At 45.2% G+C, this 20,610-nt stretch overlaps 1 protein-coding gene across 1 annotated transcript in view; it reads left to right on the forward strand.

Annotated features, from left to right (window-relative positions):
• Positions 1-9,527, forward strand: part of LOC142015185 (interferon-induced very large GTPase 1-like) — a 39,121-nt gene extending 29,594 nt beyond the window's left edge. Inside the window, 1 exon segment of the mRNA XM_074998601.1 lies at positions 4,834-9,527. Coding sequence (XP_074854702.1) covers positions 4,834-9,527 — 4,694 coding nt within the window.
• The last annotated feature ends 11,083 nt before the right edge of the window (positions 9,528-20,610 follow it).

Below are 20,610 nucleotides of genomic sequence, written 5' to 3' on the forward strand. Positions count from 1 at the left end.
TATTTCAACATTGTGCCGGCAACTTCAAAGTAGCCGGCTAGTGTAGACGCACCCTATGAGAGATAAAAAGGGCGGTAAAGCAACAGCGGGGTTGGCAGTAAGGGAAGCGGGGGTGTTTATGACAGGGGGCGATGCAACCATGAATGGTGTGAAGAAAATTAATGAAATGCTCTTTACCTTTTCTCATAGCACTGGGGCCAGGGATGGCCCAGGAAATTAGTAGATAGAAAATTTAAAACAAAACCAGAAAGTACTACTCCACACAGTGCACTGTTAAACTCTTGCCATGGAATATTTCCAGGGAATTTGTTATCAAAACTTTATTTGGGTTCAAAAGGAGTTAGATAAGATCTCAGTCAATCAACGTCTATTGGCTAAGATGGTCAGGGATGCCACCTCGTATTCTGGGTGTCCTAAAGCCCCTGATCCCCACATGCTGGGTCTGAATGACAGGACATGGACCACTAGGTAATTGTCCTGTTTGGTTCATTCTCTCTGAAGCACCTGGCATTGGCCACTGTTGGTAGACAGGATACTGGTTTCAATGGATGATTAGTCTGACCCAGTGTGGATGTTCTTATGTTCTCCTAATACATCTGAGAATGTCTTTCACTATAGCCGTGTCTACACGTGCACACTACTTCGAAGTAGCGGCACTAACTTCGAAATAGCACCCGTCACGGCTACACGTGTTGGGCGCTATTTCGATGTTAACATCGATGTTCGGTGGCGAGACGTCGAAGCCGCTAACCCCATGAGGGGATGGGAATAGCGCCCTACTTCGACGTTGAACGTCGAAGTAGGGACCGTGTAGTCGTTGCGCGTCCCGCAACATCGAAATTGTGGGGTCCTCCATGGCGGCCATCAGCTGGGGGGTTGAGAGACGCTGTTTCTCCAGCCCGTGCGGGGCTCTATGGTCACCGTGTGCAGCAGCCCTTAGCCCAGGGCTTCTGGCTGCTGCTGCTGCAGCGGGGGATTCATGCTGCATGCACAGGGTCTGCAACTCGTTGTCGGCTCTGTGTATCTTGTGTTGTTTAGTGCAACTGTGTCTGGGACGGGCCCTTTAAGGGAGCGGCTGGCTGTTGAGTCCGCCCTGTGACCCTGTCTGCAGCTGTGCCTGGCACCCTTATTTCGATGTGTGCTACTTTGGCGTGTAGACGTTCCCTCGCAGCGCCTATTTCGATGTGGTGCCGCGCAACGTCGAAGTTGAACATCGACGTTGCCAGCCCTGGAGGACGTGTAGACGTTACTCATTGAAATAGCCTATTTCGATGTTGCTACATCGAAATAAGCTATTTCGATGTTGGCTTCACGTGTAGACGTAGCCTATGTGTGGTTTTTTTTTTGCAGTGGTATTACATGTTTAGTTTCTGATCCACTTTAAGCCCCAGATTCCTTCTGCAGTACTTCCCCTCCAGTCATTTTTCATTGGTTATTTGTGTGTGTGATTTTTTCCTTCCCAAGTTTAGTCCTTTGCCTTTCTCTGCATTGAATGTCACCCTGTTTACTTCACTTCATTTCTCCAGGTTGCCAAAATTATTTTGAATTCTAACCCATTCCTCCAAAAGCACTTTCTACTTTTCACAGTTTTGTATACATGTCGTTTATCAACTTGCTCTCCATGGCATTATTCAAATTATTTATAGAGATAATAGGGTGGTGAAGTACTGGAATAAGTTGCCAAGGGAGGTTGTGGAATCTCCCTTGCTGGAGATATTTAAGAACAGATTAGATAGATGTCTATCAGGGATGGTGTAGATAGTGGTCGGTCCTGCCGTTGGGGCAGGGGGCTGGACTCGATGGCCTCTCGAGGCCCCTTCTGGTCCTAGTGTTCTATGATTCTATGATTCTATGATAATCAAAAGAACTGGGCAGAACAGACTCCCGACAGACCCTACTCACTATGCGCTTCTGTTTTTGGGATGTGTAATTGATAACTACTCTCTGAGGCTAAGTCTAGATGAGAGCGATCTGCCAACAGAAATTTCTGTCAGAATATTTCTTCTGACAAATCTTTTGTTGACAGATCATGGCCAGACAGCAAAGTGGATTGAAAAAAGTTATCCAATCTGTCAGCAGAGAGCAGCCAGACTGCCCAGCTGCACTCTTAACAGAATGGACACCCGGAACCATGTGCGCCAGGGTTGCATGGCCAGCAATCCCTTCTGGGAGCACCAGCAAAGTGCGCCCTTATAGGCCCCCTCCCCGCAACACCCATTCCCTGCCTGTGCTGAGACTTGCCTACCTCCATGAGGGACAGCACAACTGCTACAGAGAGACAACCAGCAATGACTCCAGAGCTTCCTCATGTGGAAGGAGACATTTCTGGAGCTCTGTGCGTGGCTTGCCCCTACCCTCCAGAGACAGAACACCCACTTGCAGCTTACCATCCCTGTGGAGAAGTGGGTTGCCATTGCCCTGTGGAAGCTCACCACCCCTTGACAGCTACTGCTCCTTCAGAAACCAGTTCAGCATGGGAAGTCCACTGTTGAGGCCCTTCTCATGGAGGTAAGGCACTTGCAGGCTTCAGTCCCTGCACGGGAAAGGGTGTGTCCCACCCAAGGAGAACCCATGGGAAGTAAGGTCAGGGTTGCCAGGGGAGTGGGGGAAGCCCTGGGGAGACTGTGCCATCCCACTATCACACAGTCCTGCTGTAGAAGGGGCAGCCATACAGGGTGTGCTCCTAATAGGCTCAGAGGGGAAGGGATGAGAGGGTGCAGGGGACCCCCACAGGCCCAGGGGCTCCCTCCCTCAGCCTCTGATGTGTGTGTTTGGTCCCCTCCATTTGCAGGTGGTGATGGCCATCCACAGCATCCTCCTGCCTCTCTGTCTGGCAGATGTGGACAGGGTTGTGAATGGATTCTTCACCCTGGGGTTCTTAAACTGCTTTGGGGTTACCGAGGGAACCCACGTCCCAATCTGCATCCTAGACCACAGTGCAGCAAAGTACACCAACTGCAATGTATATTTTTCCATGGTGCTCCAGGTCCTGTTTGACCGCCATGGACTCTTCGTCAATATTTATGTCGAGTGGTTGGGCTGGGCACACCATTCATGGGTGTTCCGCAACTCCAGCCTGTGTTGGAGGATGGAGGTGGGGCACCTTCGTCCCCCACTGTGAGCTGTAGGTTGGGGATGTGTCCATGCCACTGTGCATTGTGGGGGACCTAGTCCACCCCCTCATGCTCAGGCTTACGAAGCCCTACACCAGGCAGCTGGACTCGAGCAGTAACCCTTTAATGTTTGACTCAACTATGACCAGAAGCAGGCAGAATGCACTTTTGACCACCTCAAGGAATGCTTTAGGTGCCTCCTCACACACGTGGAGGTGGGGGAACACAATGTCTTTCAAGTTGTGGCTGCATTTTGTGCCTTCCACAAAATAGTAGAGGGGAAGGGTGAGGCATTTGTCCCGGGACAAGATTGTGGCCACAGCTACAAGCAGCCGGGTGCAGCTCTGATTCGCCAAGCTCATTGGGATTGGCTGCAGATCTGCGAGGCTCTGAGGGAGACCTTCTCCCACAGCCCCAAATGACCCTCCCCAGGCATAGCTAGGAGCATTCCATTGCTTGACCTTGAGGTTGAGGAGGGCCTGGACCTTGGTCCTGATCCATGAGGGGTCCTGCCACAGGGATGTTACATTTTATTACATTATGGTCAATATTTCCAAGTAGTCTGGTTATATTTACTGCTTGGCTCAAAAGAGGGTGTGGGTGAGCCCAGCAGCTAGCGCATTGGCCCTGTGAACCTGGGATTGTCTAATGTTCAAACAGCATATTCACAGGATTTGTTGTCTAATGCCTCCACACCTTTAATTTTAAGGCTATTGGTGTCATTTAAATTACAAACTTTTGTTTGTTCTCAATTTGCTTCAGTATCATCCATAAATCTTTTCCTCTACTAGAATCTAATCATAGCTGGTGTTTTGTTAAAGCAACAATTTACAGAGCGGCAGCAACTGCAGCTTCACATTCTAGCCACGTGCACACAGACTGACCTGCTGGTGCCTTTCCACACTCTTCATTCTTGCAAGTTGTGCTCTTCTCTTTCAGTTCTATGCTGGTTGCTACAATTTCTAGTCATCATCCAGCTTTGTAACTTTAGTGCTCCTGTCTCCTGGGTAGAATGTACTGCAGCTCTGAGCCAGGAAGGGTAACTACTGACTGTAAATTCACCCTAGGTGTCTGTCCTAATGTGATTTACAGAGAAGAAAAGTGAGGGCAAAAAAACCCCTCAGCTAGAGCAGTAAAGAGGAAAGGTGGGAGGAGGAAGAATCTTCTGTCTTACTTAAAAAGACTGTGTATGAATGGAGCTGGATGAATAATTTTGGGGGATTCCAACAAATTAAAATATAAAATTTTTCACATTATATTAATTCTAAGTGTTTTTTGAAGTTTTTGGTGACCTTCCCATGTCCACTGGGCTACATGTTATGGAAGGACTATGGGAGGGAAGAGCAGTGCCATCACCTTTTCCTCCAGCCAATTTATAAATAGCTGAAACATCTTATATCATATGTGCCATAGCTTTAGGGCAACCAAACCCACATTTTGTGTTGAGTAAATGATCTGTTGGAAAGAACTCCCCCAGCTCCAATTGATGTGTCCTTTAGAATGACTGCAACAGTAACAATCTGGGCAAACCTGTGAAGTCTGCACCAGATGAATGGTGAGTGGGAATCACAGCTACACGACACCTCTAAGTGGCTGTCCTTACAAGGAAAACAGCAGTCCTTATGATTTTGCTTCTGTAAATTAAATTGTGAAAACTAAAATTATATTCAAGAACATTTCCAGTTTAACAAATTGTTCCTGTTGTGTCATCTTTTTGCAGAGACACCGAAAGCCCTTGACTATATTGAGTCAAAGCTAAAAATGGAAAAATACAGAAGCCAGAAACTAAAGCTGAGAGAGGTACTGGAAATTGCTCCAGAAAGTGTCAAGAGCTGGACTCCTCAGACAAGGGAAGATTTACCCTGGCATTTCCTGAGGCAGCTCATGGCGCTGAATGGGATGGCAAGAAGCACAAGCCTTGAGCTCAGGGCACCCAGTGATCATACGTTAACTATGGACATAGAGGATCCTGATTCTCTCAACCCCCTGGATGTTCTCTGTGCCATTCTGCTTTGCTCAGACAGTTTCCTACAGCAGGAGATTCTGTCCAAAATGTCCATGTGCCAGTTTGCCCTGCCTCTGCTGCTGCCCGCCCTGGACACCCCCAGGTGCACCCTAATGCTGTGGGCCATGAGAGACATTGTGAAGAATTGGAGGCCACATTCATTGGCAGAGAGCAGAGGGTTCAGAGAGGAGAGTCTGGTGCTCATGGCAATGCCAACAATTTCCTTTGTGCGGCTGGGGAGCTGCAGCTTCTCCAAGTCCGAACTTCTCAATAAGATTCTCAGCCCCCTCCAGCAGCACCACAATTTCTTCATCCATCGGGACATGGAGTCTGGGAATGTCCCACGGGAAATCGCAAATGGGCTGGTTGAGATTTCCTGGTATTTCCCTGGTGGGAGTGGGAAATCAGATCTTTTCCCAGAGCCCGTTGCAGTTACCAACCTGCGTGGAGACATTGAGTCACACTGGCTGCAGTTCAGCTTTTTAACACTGATCTCTTCAGCTGTGTTCATAGTGATTGACAGCATCAGTGACAGAGAATATGAGCTGCTGTCACTTCTACAGGGATCAGAAACTAAATACTATTTCATTATCAATAATGGGAAAGACAAAGAAACAAAGGGATTCATGAGAGAGTTAGCCCCACTGCTGAAACTGAACAGCTCTCATGTGCTGAAGAAAGAAAGTGCCAAAAATAAGGTACAATTTGTAAAAAATCTGCAGTTTTCAATACAGGCCATAATGAAGTCTTGTCCCAAGAGGATGAGCATAGAAGGCATGGCTGAGACAGCACGTGAATTGAACATCCAGGTGGATGAAGATGCTGAGGAATGTCAGAACGCCTGTAAACATGCAAAGGAAATCACTGCACAAATAAAAGATGTGGCAGAATACAAGAGGGAAAATCTGAAACTCCAAGGGGAGCCATGGAAAAATGTGGCTGAAGTGGAAAAAGAAATGTGCCGTTTGAGAAATCAAGGAGACATCCCTGTTGAGAAATACAAATCTCAGCTGAAACAACAACTATTAGAATTGCGTGTTTGTCAGAATAATTGTGAGTTTACTGATGGCTTGACAACATTTATTAAGGGAACAGGACTACTGTCTCCCATGAAGAAATATTACTTCCTGAAATGGTTGAAGTTTGGCTTGGATCGCATTGCTCGGGAAAATCTTTCTAACCTATGGAATCAATATAAAGAGAAATGCAAGAGCTCAAAAGGTGACCTCAAAATGTTTACAGAATTAGACGAATTAATCTCCACCAGTTCCCTCGGTGTGGAGCATTTCATGCGTGAGCTGGGGCAGTTCTATGAGTCAGAATACTCATTGGTTAAAGAAGGGAAATTGGAAGAACAAAGACAGACTGTCCTTCTTCCAGGCACAGCTGCTGACCTGATGCTGGAAGGGTTTCACCTGGAGCTAATTGATGGAGATGTATCCAACATCCCCCTGCAGTGGGTGAAGGATGTTCTGACTGAACTCCACACCAAGGTGAATGAAAAATCCAAAATGCTGGTTATAACTGTGCTGGGAGTGCAGGGCACTGGGAAATCCACCCTACTCAACGCCATATTTGGCCTGCAGTTCGCAGTGAGCAGCGGCCAATGTACACGAGGAGCCTTCATGATTCTCATTAAAGTGGCAGACAACTTTCAGCAGGAGCTGGGCTGTGATTTCATCCTAGTGATAGACACAGAAGGTCTGAAAGCCCCTGAACTGGCCATGTTGGAAGATAGTTACCAACATGACAATGAACTGGCCACACTGGTGGTTGGACTGAGTGACATAACCATTGTTAACATGGCAATGGAGAATTCAACTGAGATGAAGGATACTTTGCAAATCGTGGTCCATGCCTTTCTCAGAATGGCAGAAATCGGGCACAAACCCAACTGCCAGTTTGTGCATCAGAATGTCAGTGATGTGTCTGCGCATGAACAAAACATGAGGGACAGGAAACAACTCCTGGAGCAGCTCAATGAAATGACCAAAGCTGCAGCAAACATGGAAAAGAAAGGCACGGGGGTGAACTTTTCTGATATTCTGGATTATGATCTGGAAGAACACAATTGGTACATTCCTTCTCTGTGGCATGGAGTTCCCCCAATGGCTCCAGTGAATTTGGGATACAGCCAAACTGTTTATAAATTAAAGACTTATTTGTTTGATCTTCTGAAAGACAGTTCAAAAAAACGACCCCCCAGAGACATTCCCCAATTTATTGAATGGGTGAGGAGCCTGTGGAATGCTGTCAGGCATGAGAACTTCATCTTCAGCTTTAGAAACAGCCTTGTCGCTGAAGCTTACAACCAGCTGTCTGTGAAGTATTCTGAGTGGGAGTGGGATTTCCGCAAGGAGATACATCTCTGGATATCCAAAAAAGAAACTTACATCCAAAATCAACCATCTAATGAGCTAGACAATGTTTTAACCAGGCTAAAGAATGAGGCACAGGAAAAACTGAAGGAAGAAGCAGAGAAGATTTTGGATCATGTAAAGCAGTATTTTGAAAGTGGAGCAGCAAATCTGTACCTGATAGAAAAGTACAAAGAAGATTTTCGGAGAAGTGCAACAGCTCTGTGGGATGAATTGAAGAGTTATTCATTCAAAAAGTTGAAAGAAGTGACTGAAATTAGAAAGGACCAATACAAAACAGAGGCTCTCCTTTCATAGTACAAGAGGAAAATTGAAGAGAAGGTTGACAGGCTTCTGATTCGCTGCAGGCAAAGCAAATGCAAACTAAATGGCGATGAACTGGAGAAGGAATTTGAAAACATGTGGACAGAAACATTGACAGAATTATCGCTCATTCCTTTGCAGAAACGCAACATCTCTGAAGAAATGGAGGTCCATCTGAGAAGAGACCTAGAGAATAGGGGGAGTGCAGCATGGCAGATGTTAATGGATGCTGAAAGCTTGTGTACTTATCAAACACAAAATTTCAAAATGAAAAAGGAATACTTAGAATTAAAATTGTTCAGTGGTTATAAAACGCAATTTAAAGCATGCGTGAAAGAATGGTGCACACATGATTGCTGGCATAAAACAGAGGATCTAGCTAAATCTTTAATAAATAAGTGCAAGAGTTACACTGAAGGAAAGGTAAATTGCAAAGCAGATTATGATGAAACTTCCTGCAGAGAGTTGCTGAAGATCATTAATGAGCAGCTGCAGCAGAGTGATGTTCAAAAGTTTCAGACAAGTGTTCTCTTTGAAGTTGAGCTGAAGCTTCACATTTTGGGGGATGCAGCACATGAGTTTCAGAAGATGCATGAAGAATTCACTAAAGAAAATGATCCTCTCCAGCGTCTGGGGAACCTGAAACCTCAGTATCTCTCCACATTCAAAGCTCTTTACTTAGAGAAAGATGAATGCCAAGACAGGGCCTGGAATTTCTGTGTTCAGTGTCTGAGACCTGCCCTGGTAGACTATATAAACAAGAGACTTGGGACAGAAATAGTGGATGACATTCTCAGAAGTGAACAGCCTACTGAGTACAGTGCCCGGAGCTATTTCCAATTCTTTCTACTGAAGCAGCTGTTGGAAGAAAATGACTTCAACAATTATCTGCAATACTCAGTCAATTATGTATATTTTATCAAAAGCCGGATAGAGACACACTTGTTAACACACTACAGAGAGAAGGCCATCTTGGCACATTTAGAGAAAAACATTTTAACCCAAGTAATTAATAAACTCAGTTATGTTCTGAAAAACTCCAAAGATGAGAGGATGGAGACAGTCTGTGACTTTTTAGACAACTTGCGTGAAAAGCTGAAGGATGATCTAGTGATTCCCAAAGACAGCCTAGAAGTTATACTGTTTAAAAATGCAGCAAGTGCTGACCAGTTTTCAGCTCTTCTAGCACATTTTATTCCTGATCTGGAAAACCATGTTTTATCTACTTTAGGAAATCTGGATATTTTGTCAAAACTTTCCAAACTTGCAGTGAAGCCCCAGGATGAGATCTTCAAACGAGTGTTTGTCTGTGAGAAGCAGTGTCCATTCTGTAAAGTTCCCTGTGACGTGTCCGCCCCCATCCACGAGAAGCATTCTGCCTCAGTGCATCGACCTCAGGGATTAGGGAAATACAGGTGGGTGGAAACAAAAAAGCTTATCTATGATATATGCTCCTCTTCTGTGGACTCCAGTTGCACATTCAGATGTACAGAGACAAATTGGGAGAGTCATCCTTTTAAAGATTATCGCAAATATTTTCCAGAATGGGACATCCGACCAGATTCCACCATCATGGCCTCTGATTACTGGAAGTTTGTTTTCAAGGAATTCAATGACCAGTTTGCTGAGGTGTTTGATGCTTTCCCTGCTGATCTCCCTGAGGACTGGGGCAGAATAACCAAAGAGAAGGCATTAGAGAGTCTAAAGGAAGCCTTTGGATTAAAATAAACCATGGGCTGAGAAAAGAAAAGAATGGGCTCACACAATTCATGGTGGCAAATATGATGTTGACAAACCAGCTCAAGCCAGGGCCATAGGCCAATTCTTTTGTATGTGAATATCAAAGAAATTAAATACATTGCTATGTATTCAGCCCAATTCAACTGCGTGCCACCAGAGATGAAAGGAGATGTTAATTGCATTGTTTTCACCTAACTAAATCTTATTATTTACTATTGAATTACATTTACAATATGCATACCTGATAACTAAATAGCCCTAGCTCAAAGTGTATGTTAATATGAGTGTTTTTAGATGTTAGAACTTCATGAAACTAATGGAACATTTCTTGCACTGGTTTCATCTATTCGTTTTTATTTAATGTAATGACAGGTGGTTGTCTTAGGTCTCTGCCTAAAACTAAATAACTCGTTGAATGCAAATGAAGACAAGTGCTAAATTCAAGGGAAGCAGCCATTATTTGAGTAAGAACACTGATCAGATTGTTGTTTAGAGAAGAACCTCTACCTATTGAGTCAAAGGCAGATCCTTTATCTCTGGACTGTTTGGTTTGTAACAGGATGGAATAACTCCACAAAATGATGGAGTTCCCCAGAGTTATTCTGAGTAGCCCCAAGCTGGCACATTGCTACATCGCTGCCATCCTTTTGGATTTACAAACTTTGATTCACCTGTTAATGTGTTTTACCTGCTTTGTCCTCTCAGGAACACTTGTTTATTTTTCTCAGCTAATATGTTGACCATGTGCTTCAGATAAGAGACCGAATCACCAGAGTCACCCCAAAAGTGAGGGAAAACTTAAGAGAAAGCCCAGCAAGCCCACTACAATCGGCAATCGACACCCTGGAAATTCCAGGTGGGAGACCCTTTATTGGTGTTGGTGCCAATGGCCGAGAGTAAACTCCTTACCAGATGGCAGGGGATGTACGAGGTGATAGAAGTTGTTGGCAAGTTGGACTACAAGGTCTGCCAGCCTGACCGACAGAAGCCAGAGCAGATATATTATGTCAGCTTGCTAAAACTGTGGCGGGACAGAGAAGTGCAGCTATTTGTTCTGGGAGCACCAGGCCCTGGGGAGGACCCTCAGAAGCAGGTGGGGATATCTCCTGAGTTGACCCAAGACCAATGCATGGAAGTAGCTGAAATGATAGAGAGGAACTGTGATGTGTTTCAGGTAAACTCAGAAGAACAACAGAGGTGTACTATGACATTGTCACTGATCCAGGAGTTAAACTGAACGTTAAGCCCTAATGGATACCCAAGGTGAAGAGAGGGGAGGTCCAAACAGGTGTTAAGAAAATGCTGGAGCTTGACGTTATTGAAGAGTCGTACAGCCAGTGGTCTAACCCTATCGTATTGGTACCCAAGCCTGATGGAAGCCTACAGTTTTGCAATGACTTCCAAAGGCTGAATGAGATGTCGAAGTTGGATGCCTACCCCATGCCATGGGTACAGGAACTGATCAACCAACTGGAAAAGGCCCAATTGCTGTCCACCCTCAATTTAACCGAGGACTACTGGCAGATCCCTCTGACCCTGGGGGCTGAAGAAAAGATGGACTCTTCCAGTACACCTTCCTCCCCTTCAGTCTGCATGGTGCTCCTGCAACATTCCAAAGACTCATGGACAAACTATTACATCCACATGCAAAGTATGCAGCTGCCTACTTAGATGATGTTGTTGTCCACACTCCAGATTGGGGGACGCACCTTGAGAAGGTGGAAGCTGTGTTGGAGACCCTGAGGAAAGCTGGCCTTACAGTGAATCCCAGCAAGTGTGCAATCAGGCTAGCAGAAGCCAAGTACCTTGGGTGTGTTGTAAGAATGGGCGTGGTAAGACCTCAACTGAATAAAGTAAAGGCAATACAAAATTGGCCCTGTCCATCCCAAAAGAAGCAGGTCAGAGCCTTCTTAGGGCTGGTTAGGTATTACCGCTGATACATTCACCATTTCGCTTCCAGGGCGTACCCATTGACTGACCTGACCAGAGCCCATGGCCCTGATATTGTAAAATGGACCCCGGCAGCTGAGGAAGCTTTTATAGACCTGAAAACTGCCCTCTGCAGTGACTCCATCCTCATCGCCCCTGATTTTAAGAAGGAATTTATCCTACAGACCGATGCCTCAGAAATCGGACTAGGGGAGGTATTGTCGCAGATGGCAGGGGAGGAGGAACACCCTGTCCTATACCTCAGCAGAAAGCTCCTGCTGTGTGAGAAGAGATATGCCATTGTGGAGAGAGAATGCCTCACGGTGAAATGGGCTATGGAGGTCCTACACTATTACCTCCTGGGACAGACGTTCACCCTGGTCACTGATCATGCACCCCTACAATGGATAAACAGCAACAATGACAAAACTGCGAGGGTCACCAGGTGGTTCCTGTCCCTGCAGCCCTTCAATTTCAAGGTGCAACATAGATCCGGAAGCCAAAATGGAAATGCAGACAGCTCGTCAAGAGTGCACTGTTGCCCGACCCAAGTAGCCCAACCCAAGGGTGTTGAGCAGGGGGAGGGGAGGAAATGTGTGGCAGGGCCAGGGTGGGGGGCCTCTGAGAGGGAGCCCAAACAAGCAGAAGGGCCTGCAGGACAATCACAGGCAGCTGGGTGGGAGATGGCTTAGCCTAATTGGGGCCAGCTGGCCCCAATAACTGGACTAATAAGAGGCCTTTAAAAACCCTTCACAGTGGGAAGGGCAGGGAGAGAGTGTGAGAGGTGAGCAGAGAGCTGCAAGGAGACCAGAGTAGTGGGAGAGAGCAGCCTTGAGAGGAGCAGAGGAGAGCAGCAGGAACATCAGAAACCACAGAGGGAGGGTGGGAGTTTCTACAGTTCAAGAGTGAGGACACACGGCTGCTGCAGCCTGGAGAAGGTAGCAGGGGAATCGTCTGGGGAAGTGGCCCAGGGAGGAGAGCAGCTGTGCTAAGGGAGTCAGGTCCTCCCGCTAGCAGTTGCATAGGGTCCCTGGGCCAGAACCTGGCACAAGTGGGTGGGGGCTGGGTTCCCCCCAGACCATCCGTTGCCCCAGTGAGGGCAACTGAGCCCTTGAGTGGGCCCAGTGGACTGAATAGAAGCCAGAGACCCAGGAATAGGACTGACTTTGTCACAGTGTATTCATGTTTATATACCAATTAATAAAGATTTTGCAATCTACAGACTTATTTTCTTACACATGCTGAAAGGATTTTTTTATACAAACATAACCAAAATTTCCATGGGTTTGGATTACATTGGACAGGTTGGGAAGCCCTGCTGATCATCATCATCATCAATAACCATAGACTCAGCGCCTGTTGGTGTCTGATGCCTCTCTCGCTATTTCTTTCCCTGTCCAGTGCGGGGTGGCTTAGTTTCTGTAGACTAGCTCTGCACCAATCTACTATATCATCTACCCAGTCTCTGCCTCTCCTGTTTGAACTGCCCATTATGCCAAATACGAGGGCCTTGATTTTTCATTCATCGTTCATTCTGCAAATATGCCCAAATAGTTGTAGCTTCTATTTTATAACCTTCTGCAGCAGGTTCTCTTTCGGCTGTATCTTTCTATAGAATTCCTCACTGGTGACCTTCTGCATCTATCCTATTCTCAGTCTTTCTGTTACAACTCCTTTCAAATGCCAATATTCCCCTTTTCGAATGAAAAAATGGGGCCTGGTATATAAAGTTTGCTCACCCCAGATCTATCCTTTGACAAGAAAACATCAGCTTGTCTTCACAGCCCCTGTTCATCTCCTGGCTTCTACACTGTGCCCTGATGGCAGGGCATTGTGCAGCACCCTTCCAGCCACAGAGCTGCAGGTGACCAAGAGAAAGTGCCAGGGACAGACTAACATGCAGCATCTGCCAGCCCAGCTCTACCCATCTAGAGTAAGTCCATGGCATGTGAGCATTTCCTCAGAGGCTTCCAAATGCTGCTTGGGGAGGAGTGGAAATGGGGGGTGGCAACCTCCTGTCATTGAGGTGAGATGTCCTAACACAGCTCTTTACAGCTTTTCACTGAGTCTGGGCAGCTTGTTTCCTGCAGGAAGTTCTCCAGAGCCAGCTCCAATGTGGTGGGAATGTCCCAAGCAATATGGTTCCCAGACCTTCCCTTCTAGCAACCCCCTCAGAAACAAAATCTCTCTGGCAACCATCCCCCAAACTACATCCTCATTGCAACCACTCCAACAACTATGTCTCCATTACAATTACACTCGTAATCAAATCTCCGTAGCAACAACCCCTTTAACCAGGAGTACACAACCTGCACAATCTGCCAGTTGCTGCGCTGCCTCTCCCCCAAACTGCAATCAGTGAAATCAGTGGACTTGAGGGGGGCACAGGGCTTCTATTATTAGCACCTTGTGGACTTTAGCTGGGGACTAGCCCTCCGGGCAAGCTCAGACTCCCTTCCAACGTCTGCTCTTTCTCATGCCTCGGAGGGAGCGTAGACTGGTGGGGAGGAGGGATCTGCTTCTCCAAATGAGGCGTGAGCCCCGCTGTTCTGAAAGGATGAGACTCCCCCATTGTCACAGGGGCCCAGTGCTGATGGGGAATTTTGGGAGCAGCCTATCCTGGGAGCTGCTGCCACTGCCTGCAGATAGCAATCTCTGTGCCCTATGCAGGGGTGTACGGGGAGGAGGCAGAGCAATGAGAGGCTGCCTTGAACCCAGACTCATGGCTTTTCCCACTCAGTGCTAGCATGGAGAGGCTGAGGCAGATGCTGAGGAGGAAGGCAGGGCAGGAGACCCCAGAGCCAGAGGGAAGCAGCAGCTGGCTTCCCGGGGAAGAAAGTGACCCATCTCTCCCCATGGCCAGAGAAGAGGCGAGCCGCCAGAAGAGCTGAAAGTTCCTGGCATTGTGGAGGAGGAGGAAGACACCAGCTCTCAAAGCTTGAGCTCATCAAGTCGAGTTCCCTGCACTCACAGCAGGACCTATTACTGTTTACATTATCCCTGACAGGTGCTAATCTAACCTGCCCCTCGGTACTTGAAAATTGTTACCATGAAATACATTTGAGGCCCCAACCAGTACTGAACAAATTCTACACATTTTAATAAGATTTACTCCCCAGTACTGTTTTATGCTGTAAGTTCAGCTTCTTGCTTATGGATTTATTTCCAGGTACAGTATTGTCTATCTACACACTTGTGTAAACTAAAATGATGTAAACACAATGACAAAACACTAATGAACCTGGAGCGACCGATGGTGAGGGTGGTGCTGTACACCCTGGTTTGAAGTGGTTTCCATCATATGCAGGATTTACAGTTTGGTTCAAGGGCTCTCAACACCCGCACTGTACTTATTGTTCCAGCCCCACCAACCCTCCAGTTGGCCATCAGTATGTAGTCTTGAAGCACGCTGCAGGTGTTGTGAAATGCTTTGATGGTCCATGCATGACCCACATGTCAAAGGCTCAGCACTCCAGGATCTGAACAATGGGGGATACAGTCTGGCCAAACACCCCAGCTCTTTGAGACAGCCAACCGTTAACTCCCATGAGGCACCAGGCAAACATTTCCAAAGAGATCTTTTTGATTTTTGACTGAAAGTTTTAGGCTGAACATTTGCGGGGTTTAGTATTTCCTTAAAACCAAATTTCCTGTGTAAAAAGGCCTCTGTTTTGTGGCAAACACCAATATTTCCATTTTCAAGGTCTAAATATGCTAGCTTCCCATGCTGCTGAGGAAGAGCTTCCACCCCACTCTTCATACTAAGAGCAGAGAATGTTTGTCTGGCAGTTACTGTTCCCTTAGAACATGGAACTGTGTGTGAGCTATTGAAATCTGTTGTCAACAGCTGATTTCCTCTGCTGTGGAGCTGCCCATGCACACAACTCAGTTAGTCCCTCTATAATTCCCAAGCCTTGTCTCATCAAAACAATTTTACATTTTCTGCTAATCTTGCCACCTCACAGCTCTCTCCCTTTAACAGACCATTAATAAATATATGAAACATCAGCAGTCCTAGCCAAAACATTGTGTCAATGCATATTGTACCTGTTGCTGTTTTGAAATTAATGGTTTCTTCTACTCTTTCATCCAGATCCTGAAAGGTATGTAAATGCCTAACTTCCACCAAAATAAATGGATGTTAGGAGTGTATATATCTCTGAAGATTTGAGAACTGGTTTTCTGTTGCTTAACCAGCTTCTCATTTATGACAGCACTTTGTGTCATACTCCATGATTACTTAACTTCCTTAATGACCTCATGTGAGGGATATTGTCAAAGAAGTCCAACTCTAACATGTCAGATGGTTCCTCCATACTCGCTCTTTTGTTGACAAAATGAAAAGTTTCTTAGTAGATCAGAGGGGTAGCCATGTTAGTCTGTGGCTTCATAACATCACAAAAAAAGGCAGTCCTGTCACACCTTAAAGACTGACAATTTCATTTATTAGATAATTAACTTTTGATGTTAAGAACCCATTACCTCATCAATAAAAAATTTAAATGACTGCTTGTTTTTCATACCAAATCAGTGAAGAATGATTTTCCTTAGTACAATTTAAAGTTGTTCATATCATGACATGATCATCTTGGTATGTGTTTATTCACTTTCATCATCACTTCTACAGACACAGTATGTTTTTATACAGTTTGAACCTTTCCCGTATGTCAGCTTTGGGACCTGATCAACCCCAAACCAGAGAATTTACCAAACCATGGGAGGGCAATATTGTCTGGCAGCATTACTAACACTTCCACTGCTTTCCAGGCTCTTAAAAGACACTTAGGGGTAAATTAGAGCTAAATAACAGCACAGAACACTAAGAGCCAGGACTGGTGACTGTAAACAAACTTCATGGGACCACTGGAAATTTGACCACATTCGTGAGAAGTGGACATCTGGCTAACTAAAATCACACCGCACCATGGATGTTGCCATCCCAGAGAGTGCTGGACTGGAGAGGTTCAACCTGTGCATGGTGAGATAAATCCCATGCCTTGCTCCTCATCTCGTTACAGCTGAGGCCTTCACCATCCCCATTCTGACGAGAAATCCATTGATTAAGGAGAAAATCAGAGAAACCCTATTTCTCTTAAGTTAAATTTCTCTGATTTTCCAGGTTGCAGCAATATTAATAGAGGACAATGTGATGTTATTATTTGTTTTGGGTATTGGTTGTTTAGTCTATCTGGGGTTATTTGGTTTTGTGTTTTGTGTGGGGAGAAGGCAGAGCTGTGCAGAATGTCCCAGTTCTCTGCATTCATCTTCCAGTGTTCTCCCACAAATACTGCCCCCTCTCTACTTGGCCAGTCTGGGGATGCCAGCCCACAACTCTGCTGATGTACCTCAAGCTTGATAGTCCACACTCCATGCTATTGCAGCCTTTTCTGCACCCCTGCATCTGCCAGTGCCCCCCAGTCCTGATCTTCAGACATTTTTGCCATTACAGTCCCAGGCTTTTAGATATCCCTGGAAAAAAAGCAACACCTTAATCTGGATTCACTGTACATATTCTTGCATTCTGTCTGGAAACTGCTTTTAAAGTTTCTGTCTCCAGGCTCTCAAAATACTAGTGTCACAAAGGACTCAATTTTTGTTCTCTCAGCTATTCCGAAATCATTGAACAAATGTAACAGGAAATGCATTTCCGAGAAACATTTCCAAATTTACTTCTGTTGGGAAGTACTTCGTCCTAAGGGGAGGTTCAGATTTATGGAGTGAAAGAGATAGAGACACAACAACACTTTAAAGAACTTGCTCAAACTTTAAAGCCAATGGCTTGGCATCAAATGATCTACAGATCCCAGTTGACCTAAAATGCATTTTAATAATGCCCTTTGAGCCTGGCCTGAGATTGACAGCTCTACGGGATTGTGTCTGCACACGCAAGCACGCCAGATAAATACACCCTGCCTCTTACTATGCCTTTTGAACCCAAGAAAGAGAGATGTCTCTCTGGCAACAGACAGCTTTAATATTTCAGGAGAAAGAATAATGTGAGTAAAACAAAGGTTTTCATTTCTTCCAATGCCTGGGAAATAGACCCAGATCTAATCTTTGTACTGAGAAATAGGGCTGTTTTTTAATTCTATTGTCAAAACAATGACTCTTGTTGTCTTCAAAATGTTGTCTTCATTATCTCTCCCTGTAGAATTTACACTAAAATACTTAAATACCCTGAATGTGGCATGTGATTTTGGAGGAGGGAAGGAAAGTTGTATAGTTTCTCACAAACCCCCCAGTTGTCAATTGTCCTTTCACCATTGACATCACTGGAACCATGCGGATTTACATCAACCAAGGGTGTGGTTCAATGTGCTTTAATAAGCTAAATTTCTTGTAGGCGCTGCAATTGGTAAGATAAAAATACCTCTTGTTTGCCTGGAATTGAGTTATAAGGGATTTTTTCAAAATATGTGGTTCATGCTTTTGGACAACAAATGTGTTCAGTTCATACTTCTTATAGTAGGTTTCCCGTGGGGTGGAATATTTTAGATTGACAGCCCTACGGCCCCTCTATAAAGAAAGAAGTTCTCATACAGAATGGGCAGCCCTGGCTTTCTTCATTCTTTGCCCAATAAGAAGCCTCATGGGTTCATCAATGGACACACAGAAATAATGCAATGACTATAAATAGCCTGTGTATAGTTCAGATTTTCTCATTAGCTTACAGTGGAAGAACAAACACATTCAGACCCACCTGGATTCCAAGGAAACATCTCGCTGGATGCTGTCTGGCCAGCACTCTGCTATCAGTGCATCTCACTGTGGTGTTGTCAGGTATGAATTCACCATGAATCTGCTTAACGTCTCCTTTCAAAATCTTCTCTGAGAAACAAAAGCCAGTGCTCCCACTAGTTCCATGCGCTCTGAGTAAATGAGAGAGCTTCACAGAGCTACAGAGTATGTGAACTCTGCATAAAAGAAACAAAAACTAACAGCAATGAGTCTCAAAGGCCAGGTCAATTGGCTCTAGCTCATGGGGCTTTTGCTACAAAAGCAATAAACAACTGTGTAGACATTCAGGTTCTGGCTGGAGCATAGGGTCTGGCATCCAGCGAAGTGGGAGTGTCATCAGATATTACCTTAGTGAGCATGAGAGACTGGGAGAGATGTTTTCTTCACATCACTGCTCAGTACACTGACTCTGTCCTGAGTGATGATCTTGTTGCTTCTGATACAACAGCTTCATCCTAGTTACAGGAGCCAAAACCAGTGAGAGGGTTTCAAACATGGTGTAAATACAGTCTCTTTTTGTTTAATCTGCTGCTCCTTCATATCTCCTTTGGTTATATCATCCTTCCCCTTATGAGTATGACCTCATTTATCTCAAAAACAGTTTGTTTATTGGATTTACTATCAGGCTTTATGCCCAATGTGAGATTTTAGCTGACTAATCATTATAAATTTATATTGGTGCCTAATGCATGGAAGGGTGCCAATATAAGGCTGATTTCCAAATATCTTATCCATCTTTCTGCTGAGCATCAGATTGTTGCAGAGAACATACAATCATAGAACCATAGGGTTAGAAGGATTGACACGGGGCGTATTCTACCAGAGCCTCCTGCCAATGATTAGTTGTGTCTAACCCACTCAAGACCGAAGGCTATCAACAGTGTGCACTTGTTTCCAAAAAGGCCAACAGTATATTGGGCTGCATTAGTAGGAGCATTGCCAGCAGAACTGGGAAACTGATTATTCCCATCTATTTGGCAGTGGTGAGGCCACATTTGGAGTGTTATGTCCAGTTCTGGGCCACCCATTGCAGAAAGGCTGTGGCCAAATTGAAGACAGTCCAGCAGAGAACAACAAAAATGATCAGGGAGTTGAGGTGCATGATTTGGGAGAAGAAGATGAGAGAACTAGGCTTATTTAGTCTGCAGAAAATAAAAGTGTGTGCATGCATGTGTGTGGGGGTGTTGGTGGTGGTGTGGATTTAACAGCACTCTTGAACTAGCAGAAGGGCAGGGGGGAGGTTCCAAAGAGGATGGAGAGAGGCTGTTCTCAGTGGTGGCAGATGACAGGCCAAAGAGCAGTGGTCTCAAGTCGCAATGGGGGAGGTCTAGGTTGGATATCAAGAAACACTATTTCCATAGGAGGGTGGTGAAGCACTAGAATAGGCTACCTAGGGAGGTGGTGGAATCTCAGTGTTTGGAGGTTTTTGCGACCCAGCTTGACAAAGCCCTATCTGGAATGATTTAGTTGGAGTGTGTCCTGCTTTGAGCAGGGGGGTTGGACTACCAGACTTCTCTTTCAATCCTCATCCTCTATGATTCTATACAACCTTCTTCTGAAAATCTCCAGTGAAGGAGATTCCACAATCTCCCCGGGGCAGATCTGTTCCATAGTTCTGTCATTCTTACAGCTAGGAAGTTTTTCATGAGATTTAAATTAAATGTGCTATGTTGTACTTTGACCTCCATTGCTTCTTGTTTTGCTCTCTGGGGCGAGAAAGAATGACTTTTCTCCATCTTTTTTACGGCAGCATTTCAAGTATTTGAATATTGCTATCATGCCCCCCTTTAATCTTTACTTGTTCAAATGAAACACACTCAGTTCCTTCAGCCTTTGCTCATATGGCTTTCATTGCGTCCCTTTGATCAGCTTTGATATTCACCTCTGGACCCTTCTTAGTTGTGCTACATTCTTAATGATGCCTACCCATCTAATACCATGAAGCTATATTTGCAAATGCTAAGGACTGCGAGAGATGCAAACTTTAAACATGCTGAAGGGTTCTTTCTATTTTGGTTTATTTTACTTTATTTTGAAACTTCTGTTTTTTTAAAGGAGCAGCATCTTGGCAGTTACTCAGACTGACACAAAATTAGTTTAAGTTTACAAATGTCACAGCTCCAGAACAGTATAACCTGCCTTTTGTATGTTGGCTTTCTACTGTATTGCACAATGGAGGTGTTCACTTCCAGCACACCCTGCAAGCTGAGCGCTAATTAGCAGAGCATCCACTGCTCCAACAGCTGGCAGCATGTGTTTCTATTGGAGGTACACATCCACACATGCCTCGGTGCACATAATAACATTTGTTCTACCCATGGATTGAAAATATAAGAGGGAACACTTTCTATCTCCCATACTCATATGGTCAATTTTGAATCATAAGCTTTATCTTGACTGTTTC

The sequence above is a fragment of the Carettochelys insculpta genome, chromosome 6 (genome assembly GCF_033958435.1).
Source record: "Carettochelys insculpta isolate YL-2023 chromosome 6, ASM3395843v1, whole genome shotgun sequence".
NCBI classification, from domain to species: Eukaryota; Metazoa; Chordata; order Testudines; family Carettochelyidae; genus Carettochelys; species Carettochelys insculpta.